We start from the raw sequence: 14,825 nt of genomic DNA on the forward strand, positions 1-14,825 counted from the left end.
TTTATTTTTGCTATACTAAGTTTATATTTAATATGAGCTCATGACAGTTTAATATGTATTTTAACATTGATCAAAAATGTAATAAATACAGTTTATAAATTAACTTTTGCCTTATGTAGAGTTCATCTGCGGTGTGGACCTGGGGGTCCTCCTCATCATCTTTTGTCGGTAATGTCCTGATTGATTGAACATTGTTGTATTCCGCTGACACGATTCCCATTTATATATTGTTCGTTGTTTGCCCCTTGTTAGCGAGGAACGGGTAACCCATCCGTTGTGTTATAGTGCTTGTAGTGCAGAGCACACAGGCGAGGCGGGGGGGGGGTTAGGGAGAGGCTCCGGGGCTACAAGACATGCATAGAGGAGCACATGTGCAGAGGCCAGAGAACAGAAGAAACAGCTCAAATCACAGCTCGGCTGCCTAGCCATCGTGGATGCCGTGGGTAAGTACTTGGTAATGAAGATCCCTGGGCTGTGTGATCATTTAGAACCTCTTATCTGGCCGTTTTATCAGTGCGCGGCTCACACGGACCCTGCACTGATAAAACAGAAGGCATATTGCCTTCTCAATGTTCTTTGAAGCACGGTACTAAAGTCATTTGTTGCAGTCCCACGTTTCAAAAAACATTTAGAAAGCCTTGGGCTATGTTATTAGTGCAGGGCTCACACTGCCACAGCACTGATAACACTGCCTGTAGGAAGGGGAATATCCAGCATTGCAAGAGTGGGGTGCGAGCAATGAAAAAAGTCCTGCTACTTTCCCAGCAAATGCAGTGCGCGCAATTCCATAGGGTCTCATTCGGGCCCATAAACCGCTGCTAGTGGTAGATGGTATTTTAACACATAAAAAGAAATAAAATTGCATAATCATTACAGATGCAGGAAACGCATCTATTAGAGCTCTGTTCAAGCGCTCTCGTGCAAAATACACACAAACCTCCGAATTTGCATGTGGATTGCACCAGCAGAAATGACTTCACAGAAATGGGCATCGCAAGGACCATCAGTATTTGATACTTGGAGGCACCAAGGAAGCGACTTTAGAATAAGTTGCCATAAGTAAGCCAGGTGGAAAATAACTGTGGTGCAAAATACTTAATTGCACTATTGTTATTTATGGAGCAACTCTATATAAGGGTATTTTTATTTTTTAAATAACAGCATGTTATATTAACATACGCCCTGAAGTGAATCACAGAGCTGCAGATAAGACACAGTAAAGGATCTGCCCAGGATCACACAGTTTGGTTAAATGAGGAAAGCGGGATGTGAAAAATGTAAGCAACTGAGCACATTTTCACAGGTTTAGTGGCTATAGATATTTAATAAGGTTTCCCTTTGCATTTCATGTGCTTAAATAATACTTTATTTAAACAATGCACATTAGATAATAAACTACCCTTTCATAATTAACCTTACACTATATATATCATCATAGAAATATATTGAGCAATAAGAGGATGGCGTTTGTTGTATCATGCAAAGTCACGATAACATCCTACTTCCCCGACAGCTCGGCCACAAACAGTTTGACCTGCCCACCACCTACCCCAAATCAAGGCTTACCACAATAAGGCAGTCCCCCCAAACCCCTTTGAAGTGAGAAGCACTTGCTAATTTTTTAAGATGCATGTTAACACGTCACTAAGCCAGAACCAACAGGAGAGGAGGCCAGCTGGAGTGATTCAGAATAGCATGTCAATCAATCCAGATTCCTTTTGGTTGCAAAATGACACTCCTGCCCCAGTTATTCAAAGATAACAGAGAAGGGGGGGCACAAGCGCCCCTCTGCCTGAAGGCATTGCCTTCTTAATGTTCTTAGAAACGTAAGAGTACAGTGATTTATCTGAACATCGTGCTTCAAACAACATTTACAGGTCATATGCCTGCAGGCAGACCTGCCTACATTTAAAAATCAAAAAAACCCTGTGATTTCTGCAGCCCAGCTTCTATAATGACTAAACTCGGTCCTTGCGTTTCCCTATATTGAAAAAGGGGACAACTACTTAAAAATAAGACACAGAATCGGGCAAGGTTATGCGGGTCTGCTTGCATGTTGCATTATCAAGAGGTTGTCTGTCATCAAGTGTCTGGAAATAATATTTCTCCTGCCCGATTGGTAGAAGATATACTCTTCCCAGCCGTTTGCCAATGGTCATCCCAGCACTGAAAACACAACCTACAGTCATGAGGCCATCTAAATATCTTTAAAGCACCAGACTGCAGCAGGGCCAGCTGAAGATTTGTCATGGCTCGTGCAGGCCCATTTCATTCTGATATTTGGGGGCCGCTTAGCCTGGAGTGGAGAAAAAGTCTGCAAACATTCTTTATTTTTTTATAGTTTGCAATTAACTTTTATACTTAATTAAATTAGAACAAATAAATACAAAGGAAATAATACAACCAAATACACATTCTAATGAAGACAGAAATACAGCCAGGGAGTGATGGGGCGGGGGTTGGGGCGGGGGGTGATGCTGGTGGTGGAATGGAATACCACAGATTATCACAAGACTGCCAAACAGCGGGCAACTGAAACACTAAACTTCCACTGAAAAGCTATTGATCCTTCTTTAGCAGCAACAGTCTATTCTAAAGCCACCCGGCTTAAAAGGCAACAAGGTGATAACCCTTCTAGAAACCGATGAGGCCCAAGGAAGGTGATGGCCTGAAGGGCTCCAGTAAATGCAGCTTATGTGTGTAATGTGTGAACTGCAAAGTACGCATTTAAAGTGTGGAATATAAGATGTATGTTGCAATGTCATAAGATGCCCGACTACCAACATGGTGACGGTTGCTGGTGGACCCTCCCGGTCTTGGATCCCTTTAAACTGAAAAGGTTGACAGGCCCCGACACTGCCGCTGGACTGCAGTGATTTGCTGCCATCCCACGCTTCAAAGAGCATTTAGAAGGCATATGCCCGCAGGCTGTGTTCAGTGTGGGGCTCTGTGCCATGATATTTCTCCTGCCCGATGATTGACTGAGATACATTATTCCCAGCCATTTGCTAGAAGTTGTCCTGCACGGATAACATGCAGGCATGAGGCCTTCTAAACGTTGTTTAAATATACATGTGATAAATGAATTGCGCCTGTGCTGCACGGTTAAAACGGCCCAGAGATTATCTCTGTAAAACATTTTATTTAGGCAATTGCCATGTTGCAATTAACTGCTCATCCCTTTAAAAATAAAGATATCAAAATGGCTAATCATTTAGGTTGGATTGCTAATCAATTGTTTTTTACTTAGCAATTTTGGCTACTCAATTTTGCAAAACTAATTTATGCCTTGCACTGCAACTAACCATATGAAGATTCAGGGACATGCAAGGAACCTGGAAGAGTATATATATATATATATATATATATATATATATATATATATATATATATATATATATATATATATATATATATATATATATATATATATATATATATATATATATATATATATATATATATATATATATATATATAAAAAACACATGTGAATTCACTACAGTCATTCTATGAAGACACAGGCCTTAGAATAAGGAATGAAGAGATGCAGATTCTGCAGCACGGAGCACAGGGCCAGTGCTCGCAACCAAGGAAAAGAAGGGCGGGTGGAACATTCCAGTCTCCCGGGCAGGGAGCCACCTGCAAAATAACAGAATAAATCTTCACCAATTCCAGACCAAAAAGCTCAGTATTGCGGTCCTCACCCATGTGACTCAGCGAAGCCGAACAATAGTCATTTACTTGTGGTGGGAAGAGAAGCGGATCCCCAGCGAAGACCGACCGAATTGTTACATGTATTGCCTAACGAACATTGCAACCTGCTGCTACTCTCCCAGGCTAGGTGGCTATACTAGTGGCAATAATAGGGACACGGTCTTTCCCATTACCTTGAAAAGGTACACTGAGCTCTGAACAGAGGGAGGGGGGATGAGGGGAGGAGGGGGATCTCTCCAGCCAATCAGGGAGCACAAATCCTGGGGTGGTGTGCAATTGGGCAAGGGCCAATGGCCATCCTGCAACAATGTAATAGATCATTTTTGGAGAGTCTCTGGTAAACCCACCTGACATTGCAAAACCAGTTAGACCACTCATATAGGGGATACCTATAGGTGATTGTACCCAAGCTACCCAATAGAACGTGCTCTTAGGTTTCTGGGGAAGGGTTGGGGATTGTGATGTCATAACGGGATGAAAGCTTGTGACACAGGCTCAGGAGCAGCTATTGCTGGAGACTGCCATTTCCTGTATGATCCCAGTCCGTTTGGAAAATAAAAGACAGTTTTGCTTTGCCCAATGGCTGAGTACTCATTTCCAGGGGAGCGTTCAATGGGCCCTGGGTACTCTGCTAAGCAGCGATTTAAGGTGCAAACCCCCAATCCTCTGGGCTGCTTTACACTATGGAGTATCACTCATATTGCAGAGTGGATCCACAAAAGAGCTTTAACACAAAACTGAGAAAACCATTTTATTAAACAAGGTCCTCTGGCTCATCAGCGTCTCTAGTTTCCTGCGTCTCTGTCAGTAGTTTTAGAAACACCTAAAGCTTTGCCTTATCTGGTAGCCAAAGCCAACAGATTTGACCCATCTCAGTTTCCACAGAGTTGCTTACAGGAGCTTCATCACCACCATTTATTCAGGTCCTGACCTCAGGACCTCTTCTTTATTGCTATGTTTTTTTTTTTATTGTGCTCTATTCAAAAGTGTGACTTTTCACAAAAAATACATTGTTAATTTCATACAGTAATTAAAACGACAAATTAAAAAACAATTTAGCCATCACTAAAAATGTTCGTATAATAAAGAAAGATGTAGAAAAGAAATAAAAACGAAAAGGAAAGAAAAAAAAAAAATCCTCATCTACTATTAACATTTCTAATCCATTCAAATCTCACTGGCCTGGCTGTCTGTCCCGCTACATTTTTAGATGGTTTTATCTAAATTCATCAATGGTTTAGTATGCCGTTCAAACAAGAGCCTTAGAGACATCCAAAGATCAAGGACTTGGGCTAGATCATTTACAAGCATTTACATTACCCGTTATCCGCTTTCTCTCTCCGAGGTCTATTTCAAGCCACTCGCCTAGAGTGTTGCGGCCGGAAGCCCAGGGTGCACCTTGTCCCTGCAGCAGGGCCCCCTCTGGAGTCCACGAGACAGCCTCCCCATTGCTATTGGTCGACTCCCAAGAGGAGGTGGCTGTGATCCGGCTACTAGAATTGGCTGCCAATTCCGTAAGAAGTGGCGTACTACAGCCTAGGAGAAATAAAAAAAAACAACAACTATATAATGCAAGCTGCCATGCACCCCTTGCGTCAAAGAGCACTTTAATGTTATGGCTCTGCATGACAGGGAAAAGCAGTACTACTACTTTGAGATCACTAAAAGCACAAGACATGCGTATCAGAAGGTCATCCGCATCCCCACATTATTATCAGGTAAACCACCATAAACAGGAAATACAAAATGAGGCCGGAAATGCTGAGTATTTTTAAACTCCATTTTTTGATTGTTTGCACTTTAAGAAAAACATTGCTGCTTACGGGAATAAAATAAAAAAAGGGAATGTTGGGGATCGGGGTTGCAGGGGCACACACCACATTTTTATTTTTTAAAGTGCAAAAAAACGAAAAGGCATTTTTTCTAAATTCAACCAAAAATGGTGGCCTTTTCAGCCTCTTTATTTTAAATTTGGTATTTCAATGAGAACCATTATTAAACTATTATTATTAAGTGAATCCACCTGGAGCTCAGACCTTTGTCCACCTTCGATGGTACTGTGCATTTCAAGACATAAAATAAGCAGTTTCGCATAGCAATTTGCTATGCAATTCTGTAGGTTTGCAAATTAAATTGACACTTGTGTAGCAAAGCTAGCTATTTAAAGTTACCATGTACAATGAAAGCAGGCTGAGTCTGCATTCCTCTCTTGCCCTCAGAGCTCTTTACACCCTTTTCTTCTCCGTTCACTGCAAACTCAAAGGGGCTAATGGAGAGAGTGCAGCAGCAATCATCGCCTCCACTCTTAACTGCCAAAGGCATGTGTGGGAGTCATGGGCAAGATTTTTCTTTTTCTAATAATTGCAAACCAGACTTAATCGGGATAATACTGTCTAAGTCAACTACATCCTATTTGGCAAAGACCTGTATGTTTCCTTTTTCTTTTAAAGACAGTCATGCACTTCTTCCTAAAAAATGTACATAACACAATCACAGGCCTGCTACTGTAAAACACTGCATTGTCTCCTTGCTTCACAGTGAAATGTATCTAAATCTCAGTGTCAACTACATTTCATTTTGTTGGGGAAGAATAATTAACGAGTTAACACTTGAAAATGAACATGACATCTGGTGACATTTTAAAAATGTTACTACAACATTGCTAATCAAATGGGTTGGTTTGCTAATCCAGAAATTTTTCATAGGAAAATGTGCTAATCGATTTTTTTAAAACTCATTTATGCCTTGCATTTGCGTGTTATTATAGACCAACCAAGAACAGTCTTCCTTCCCCTCAAGAGCTTATCAGATAGAGCCAGTGTCTCATCTCAAGAGGGGGGTACTGGACTAAGGCGTATGGACATAAGAGGACAGCAATCCAGGTTCACACGGCATCATACTTGGCCGCTTTCACATCATGGTTTCAGATCCCTCAGACAGATGACGTCTACGGGTAAGACCAGGCGATATATGGGAAGGCATGGACATTCATGCAGAAAGGATCTAGGTGCATTGCTATGAATCCGAGGCCTACTCACATGGTGCATGGACAAGAAAATAAGTGAAGGTGTTGGGGCGGGGTGCTTTTGGTAGAATATATGCAGAACAGAAAACTGCAGGCAGATATTGTGTGTACCATTAACAAAGTTAGGTTCTGACACAGCAGCACAGCACTTTCAGATTTGTGGATGGCCTCTAGTACATTGGGCAGTAGCTTGTCATATGGCGTGTCCATTTGCTGTCCACATAATCAGGTCTATGACCATGCGTTCTAAGGGATGGAGCCCAAACTGATCTGAACTGACGCACTTCCGGCACCGGTGACTATCCCTTTCCAATTGGGAGTGCCAGCTCATGAATTAGAAAGGGGCCCCCGGATGACGCATCTGTATATTGCAAGAATTCTTCAAGAACCCGACATCCAACGACGAGCTCACATTGTCACCGTGAGACTGAATGGTTGCAGCTCATCCGCTTCAAACAGCCCACCCAATCCCTGCTGGTCCCATACATTTTGCTTCTTTCAAGGGGGGGTTGCCTTCTAAGGACCGTCGGGTGTGCCCCGGGGCTGAACGATCCATGCACTTTATTTGACCAGATAGTTGTAATAAAGTTTAAAAGGAGGTACAATAATTAAGAAAAAAAAAACAAGATATAGAATTAAGTCGAGTACTACAGGGTATAATCAATTCTATTTATGGGCGATAATTCAACTAAATAGAAGTGGGGAAGATCCAGTGTGTAGCAATGCTGCGTTCCGTATAAACTCCCATTCATGATCGGGCGGGGCCCTGCACATACTGCGGTGGGCACCGGCTCCCAAATGTCAGCCATTGCATGTGCTTTGTTTCCGGTGCAGCTCACACCCTTTCGGCTAAACTCGCGTAGGCTTTCTCCATTACACGCAAATGTCACTTCATACTTAGACTATTTAACGGTCAAAGGTTTTTTTTTTTTTGCAGTATTTATCCTCACAGATTTCCTCCATTTCAGCAGCTAGCTGGGGAACCACCGACCTGCAGCTTTGATTGACAGGCTGGCTGACTGCACTTCTACTCCCGCTGCTGACTCTCCACAAGACTGACCCTCTGTGTGAGGGGCTTCACACACCGCCTAGTGAGACGTGTGTACTGCTCCACCTCACATGCAACCCGGGTGCATCTATGGGCTGTACATCAAGCCAAATACAGATTGGCTGGCCTCTCTGGGGTGCCAAAATGATTCTGCTTCTGTTTTGCAGACAAACAAAAACCCCACATTAAAGCCCTACATTTTTTTTGCATCACTCAAAAGTGCCAATGCAAATGTCAGCAGAGGGCGATATTTAGCCAAATTTGCAACATGAATAAAATCCAGCACTTTCCCAAAATGCTCAAAGACTGGAGTTTAGAACTTTGAATACCACCAGTTCTAGAATACGTTGGCGAGGGGTTTTTAGGGTTCATGAAAATAAAAATTACTCCACTGGCGAAATGTTCCCATGCTCAAGGCATTTCCCCAGTGTAACGTGCACTATACAAATGCCTGCTCTTACTCGGAAGTATCCTTTTTTGGCCGTTATCCTCGTGGGTGCCACAGACGATGTGTTGCAAAGACAGAACCAAACAAGCTTTGGCAAAACCTACCATGGGGTAGGCACCATGTATTTGCCCACTGAGCTGCCACCGTGCAACTTCGGGCAGGCACCATGAATCTGCCCATTGATTTACTCTTGTATTTGTGTGCTGCTGCAGCCCTGCAACATGGGGTAGGCACCATGCACACGACTACTGCTGGATCTTCGCATTCGTGTGCTGCTGCCGCCCTGCAACATGGGGTAGGCACCATGCATTTATCCATGGATTAGACTCTTGCACCTGTATGTTGCTGCCACCCTGAAATGTGGGGTAGACACCATGCATTTGCCTTCTGTTGGACTGCTGCATCTGTATGTTGTTGCCACCCTGCAACATGAGGCCAGGCTGATTGGATATGATCACCACCTGTACGTTCTTGCACTTTGAGTATGACGTATTACCTGTGTAAGTATCACCATGTTGTAATGCACTTGTGTACGCGTCCTATTCAGTAACCTGAAGCACTGAAACCAATCTCTTAAGTTTAATTGCCCAGATACCTCTGGGTTTTGCGCGCTATACAAATGAACAGTGTTTTCTTTTGTGAAGGCATGGAATAGACATTTGCCAGGTACTGCCATAATGGTACTACTTGGCCATAAGATTGCAACAATGGCCAAATAGCATGAATACTTGGGCATATGATGGCAGTTACTGGCAAACGCCTAGCTGATACATATAGACAAACGAAAAATGCTGGTTTTGCCACTGCCTGTTTTTAAGAGCTTGAGTGCAAGGAACAGATGCAAGGACAACACATTAAATGTAGCGGCTCACTTGGGTAAGGCATTTGTTTGTACTAAATTTACAGCTGCAATTGCGCCATGAACTCCTAGGATCCCAAGAGATTGCGTTTTGGGCATGGAGGGCTAGACAGTGGGTGAGAATGGCCATGGTTGGTCAATGAGTGGGTAAATCGCCAAACACCAACGAGCTGCATGTCCCTCCTTACATTCCACCACTTTCCCATCTGAACTCCATTGAGAAGCCAAAAGTGGCATTTTCAACAGAAAAACCTTTACACGCAGGCCTTTTATAATAACACAAGCAATAATGGGGTCTACTTTTGTACATGTGAATAGCCTGTACCGGGAATGTTTCGGATCCAAATCGGTTATTTTAAGCAGTGATAAGAGCACTGATCCCTTGCAAGAACATATATGAAGACCTTGCGTCGTAGACACCCCCACCCAGCGGGCTTTGCAAACAATAGGAAGGGGACTTCAATTCGACCCATTTAAATTGGCGGTCATTATTGGATTAAATGCTGCTTGTATTGAGGAAGCTCTTACCAGGCCGAGGGGGGCGTCAGAGAAATTTGCTGTGATCTACACCCCGCCCCCACAAAAAAAGCACCAAGGCCATTAAAGTCCACGACTACTATACACTTCACAGTGAAAAGATGGAAGTGTGTCTCCTTTACTGCTACACTGTTTTCCCATCTGGAGAGTAGCAGAGAGTTAAACGATGAACCCAACTCTTCTCCCAGGAGGTGGATCTAAGACTTGGAAAGTAGGCCTGGGTGCGAAAACAGGCAATCGATAGCAAGTTTGGAGAAAAAGAAACGCGCAGTTTTTCAGAAGAGCACTGGCACCTTAAATTACGGATTACTGCACCCACTGGTTTGGTTAGAATCTCAGAACAGCGAGAGAAGGGCTGATTTAGAAAAACGTTTTCGCCCAGTTGTCAATTTCCAGCACAGACCTCATTATAACGCCACCGAACCAAGCGAGTTCTACAACCGCCCCTTGTAGTGGACAATTGAGCAAAAGAGAAATGCGCATGCCACACATTCATAGTGTAGGAAGATAGTGCCTTACCATTAGGTGTAAACACAAAGCGCCTATCAGACAGTGAGCCGCTGTAAAGAAACAAAGGAGCAAGTCACTTAACGGAAATGGCAAGCGAGTGAAAGTAAAATCAGGTTTATTTCTCCAAAGTGCTGACGGGTTACAAACACACCTCCTGCACTCCTTCGGTGTGCTCAACTAAGGAGAACTAGTCTTGCAACTTCAGGTAACAATAACGAATACACACACACACACACACACACACACACACACACACACACTCTGCAGCCATCTTCATTAAAGTCATGTTCTCGCCCCCCCCCCCCTTACACATTGCGTTAGTAATACATTAATATACATTTTTAAATAAATGAAATGAAACTGGAAAAAGTGAAGGCGATTTCGATCAGAAAATCACTTTATGTCCCCGGATCACTACACCTCAGACTACTCCGAGCACCCCAGGGGGCCTCCATGAAGCACCACCTATGGGGTTTCAAATTGGAGTTGGATAGCAATTATACTCTCCTAGAATATTCTCTTCTGATTTCAGTTTTAGACATCTTTTTTTGTAAATCGGCTACTGTATTCCTCATATACAAAGCCCCCCTCCTCCCCCAGGAGCACCAATGAAAGCCATTCGGTCGTGTACAAGTCGCATCAACCTCTTCCCAGCCTGGTCAACCCCACACTGATGTCAAAAAGTTAAACATGTCCCAGTTTGCAGAGCCCCATCACCCCTGCCTCGGAGGCATGCAGGGCCAGTAATGGCCCGCCACCCCAAGACTAGATGGGTCCTAGGGAAGTGAGGGTTTAGGGCCTTTACCAGCTCAGCCCTGTACGCCCGGAGACAAGGGGGTGATACTTCAATCGTGTTTTTTATTGTATACATTTCCAGAGATAAGCTCCGTGTGGAAGCCTACACTCCTGTAAACTATAACCATACAGCCAGGAAGCTGCCACCGGGCCAGGAGATGCCGAACCCAATAAATAAGATCACGAATTAATGGCTTGGATCGTTTAATAGTAAAAACAAACAAAAAACATCATGAACAAGGTGCACGGGAGAAAAAAAAGTTACGAGTTTCACGCTCGCAGAGAGCTGGAGTATACACACACACACACACACACACGGGGAGGAGGGGTGGGACCAGTGTCGAAGTAGCCGAGTCAACATTTTTGTTTTAAATGCCACTACCCTCAACGAGTCCAAGAGACAAGGCTGGCAAACCTTTTCACAACCATTCACAAAAGGGCACCTTTTCAAGAGCTATGAACAAGAAAGGCGAGTAGGCCCAATTCCATGTGAGGCCTACCTTTTCACTTCCTGCGACACCTCGCCTTCGTCGTCGCTTATTTGTTGGCTAATAATTCCGACATTTTGTTGCATTTACTTTTTAACACTAAAAACTATTCGGCAGTATTAAACGCTCCCGCCTCACGTCGCAACCACGTGCATGCAATGCGGAAGTTACGCGGTGTATTTGGAATGGACGTGAAAGGCTAAATACATTTTTTCATTGAGAAAATAGCTTGGGTCCAACTCTTCTCTCGAGTGACTGAGGCGTGAAAACACGTCAGTGCTGGCCACGCCGCTGGCGCGCGCACTTCAGGGTTATTCTCATACAGGAAGCAAAGCCACCCCCATCTCCTTGAATGAAGCAAGCTTTTTTTGAACTGGGGGTGATGGCCCGCAGAGAACCCCATCCCCCGCCCCCATGCAGGTCACGGAAAAGCAAGAGAAATTCATGGCTGCTTTGTCTAGAGTGCACAAAGGCGCATCCCTGCTGCTCAGCAGCGACCGCAGCCACTGAGCCAGCAGTGCAGCCCAAGGAATGTGGCACTTGTCCCTCAAACACCAGGGCCGTGCAGAATGCAACTCACCTAAAAACCTGTGCTTTTGCAGCGCGGGAGGGCGGGGGGGGGGGGGGGGGGGGTTGGGGGGTGGCAACGCATCGGGGCACGGTATGCAACCCCCACCAATGCCCGTCCCCTGCTTCAAAGTGGCACAGGAGGATTAACCCAGAGGGCTGCCCTGGGCTATAGGAGTAAATAATACTACTAGCACCAGACCCCCTTCCGCGCTCATGTTGGACCCTTCTAATAAGGTGCCCTCGAGGGGAGGTAATGTTCATAGCATCATTGCGTGCTTTGGACATCATTGTGTGCTCAATGTTTCGCTGCCCTACACAAGTCACGCATATTAAGAGATTCTGGTGTTTTGGGCTTTTGTTTGACAATTGTATAATAGAACGATTGGCGTAATGCTTCGATTGTACCACTTTCAAAGCCAAAGGGTTGGGCTTTTATGTAGCCCAAACACACAATGTAGTTCTGTAGTTTGCCAGGCATTGCCACCACTAGGGCTGTACCGAATAGCATATTTAGTATTCGGCCGAATACCGAATAGTTTGTCAACTATTCGGCCAAAGCCGAATATGAAGCCGAATAGTTGCTTTATTTAATAAATCATGTTCCAAATTTAAAAAAAACACACTTATTAAAAAAACAAATAAAGCACCATTTTAAATGCATTGTAAACTTTTATTTCTCTTCATTGCAATTAATGTAGCATCTTTATTTAAAGTATAAAAGCCAGAAATAAAGCAGATTTAACCAAAATGAAGGGACCAGAATGTACCTTCTGAATGTACAGAAGATTGTTGCATATTCAGTGCCAGTTAAAGTAGGAGATTTCACAAATGCAAAAGGACTACCTTTGTCAATGAGATATATTGCATTCTCTATCCAGTTGCAAAGTCGATGCGGTCGAGTTTAGAAATTTCTTTGCAGTTCACATAGAAATGTATACAATGGTTAATGTCGGCTCATGCAGGTCACAAGTCAAGAGGAAATCTGAAATGCGTGAACGCCATCTCACAACTACACACCCTGTCCCAACAAATGTTGCTCACGTTTCACTTATCCTCGCCGCTCTTTCTCGCCAATACACAAACATATGCAACTTATAATTCCTGATAAAATATCAGATAATGATAAACTCAGGACTCCGGTCCTTGAAAAAAAGAAAAGGGGGGACTATGACGTACGCAGTGGGAAGTGACATGACAGGAACTGGAAGCATCTATGTACATTTCTTTCAGTTTGTTTTTTCCAACTGAAAAAAATTGCACATTGCATATAAACATTCGTCAAAAGAAAAATGTTCCTTTATTGTTGCAGGCTAAGTATAAAAAATTAGCACCTTTTTTGTCTAAGAATCTTTAACAAAACATGCCCTAAAGAGCAGATTACAATATAAAATATTTTTCAGCTGTGTGATAGCAATTTGTCTGGTCTAATTCTATTCAGTTTTGCAAACTGAAGTCTATATTTGCCTTTCTGAATTCATGTTGCATTGTATTCAAATCAGAATGTCAAAGTATTCTGCAAGAGCCGAATAGCAAGAAACTATTCGGCCGGAGCCGAATAGCTTTTTTTCAGCCGGATACTTACTCGAAGCCGAAGTTCGGTACACCCCTAGCCACCACGCAAGCAGATGCATTAGGATATCAAAAGTATGCATACTGGGTGGAAATAGAAAAAAATGTGGTGGGGGATCCAACAACACAAGGGCAGGGGTGGGGGAGGATTTTGGGGGGCGGTGCCCGAGGGGGGGCATGGTCTAGCGGGGGCGGTGCTCGTAGTGTGCATCCAGCAATGCTGAAATACCTAAAAAAATAATAAATAAATAATACAAAAAATACGCCTGCAACGGCTACATTGCCTTTTACTGCTGTTTTGGCGCTGGTGTGTAATTCACAATGCCCACTACATGTACAGCTGAAAGGAATCAGTTGTACATGTAGCGAGCATTGTGGATTACACACCAGTGCCAAAGGCCCCGTAAAAGGCAAAGCTACCATGCTACCATCGTGGGCGGTTTTTTGTGTTTTTTTTTTTTTTTTTTTTTTTTTTTTTTTAAGTATTCCAGCTCGGTTCATGGTCTTGGGCGGATGACTCTGGCCGGATCCCGAGATCCGGCTCCATTTCTGGTGCCGGATCTCGGATCCGCAGAGAGCCGGCCCAATGACCAGCACTGGCACTAGCACAAACTTAAAACCGGGGATAAAGGTTTCGGAAACACGCTTTGCCTCAAATGAGAGGCGGCCGGGTCCCTTATGAGTCTTATAGGGTGTCAGGCCCCTTGGCCAGTTTATACCAGCAGCCCCCATACAAGCACTGCCCTCCCGGGCACCCTTCCCCCTCTAGTCTGGTGGGTTGGGCATCCCTCCCGAGTCTGGTCCACGCCCTGGCATCCATCAGCACTTACAACACCCCTCCCACTCCCCCCCCCCCCAACACATCCCACCCTGGGATCCCCTCAGCACTTGCCTAGCCCCTGGGCCTTTTCTTACCCTCCTTTTTCATCCCCCTGCTTTTTACACTGCCTCTGACCTTCAGTTCATGCGCCATTCCCCTCCCCTCTGCACTTTTGTTACTGCACTTGCACGATCCAAATGTCACAAGGCCTAGTAGGACCGTTATTGTTACTCATCTCCCCTGACCTCAGCAGGAAACACCACTTGCTGTATTGGCGCCTTATACATATTCCATAAATAAAATAGTAGATCATCTGACTGGCAGAATGAAATGTAGTATTAGCTTTTCACATGAGGTTGGAACGCATGCAAGTTGGCACTAAAAGACATTGATAAATTGGATTCTGCCGCTTTTCTATGCAACTTTGAATTTACCATGT

General features: G+C 44.0%; 1 protein-coding gene across 1 annotated transcript in view; it reads right to left on the bottom strand.

The window, feature by feature from the left end:
- The window catches only part of DCBLD1 (discoidin, CUB and LCCL domain containing 1), a 369,800-nt gene that overhangs the window by 55,668 nt on the left and 299,307 nt on the right, over nt 1-14,825 (bottom strand). The window contains exons 7-8 of the mRNA XM_069606627.1: nt 10,154-10,194; nt 5,038-5,253 (exon numbers count right to left, since the gene is read on the bottom strand). Coding sequence (XP_069462728.1) covers nt 5,038-5,253; nt 10,154-10,194 — 257 coding nt within the window. The remainder of the gene's footprint in view (nt 1-5,037; nt 5,254-10,153; nt 10,195-14,825) is intronic.

This window comes from Ambystoma mexicanum, chromosome 4p (genome assembly GCF_040938575.1).
Source record: "Ambystoma mexicanum isolate Mex_15411 chromosome 4p, UKY_AmexF1_1, whole genome shotgun sequence".
Taxonomy (NCBI): Eukaryota; Metazoa; Chordata; class Amphibia; order Caudata; family Ambystomatidae; genus Ambystoma; species Ambystoma mexicanum.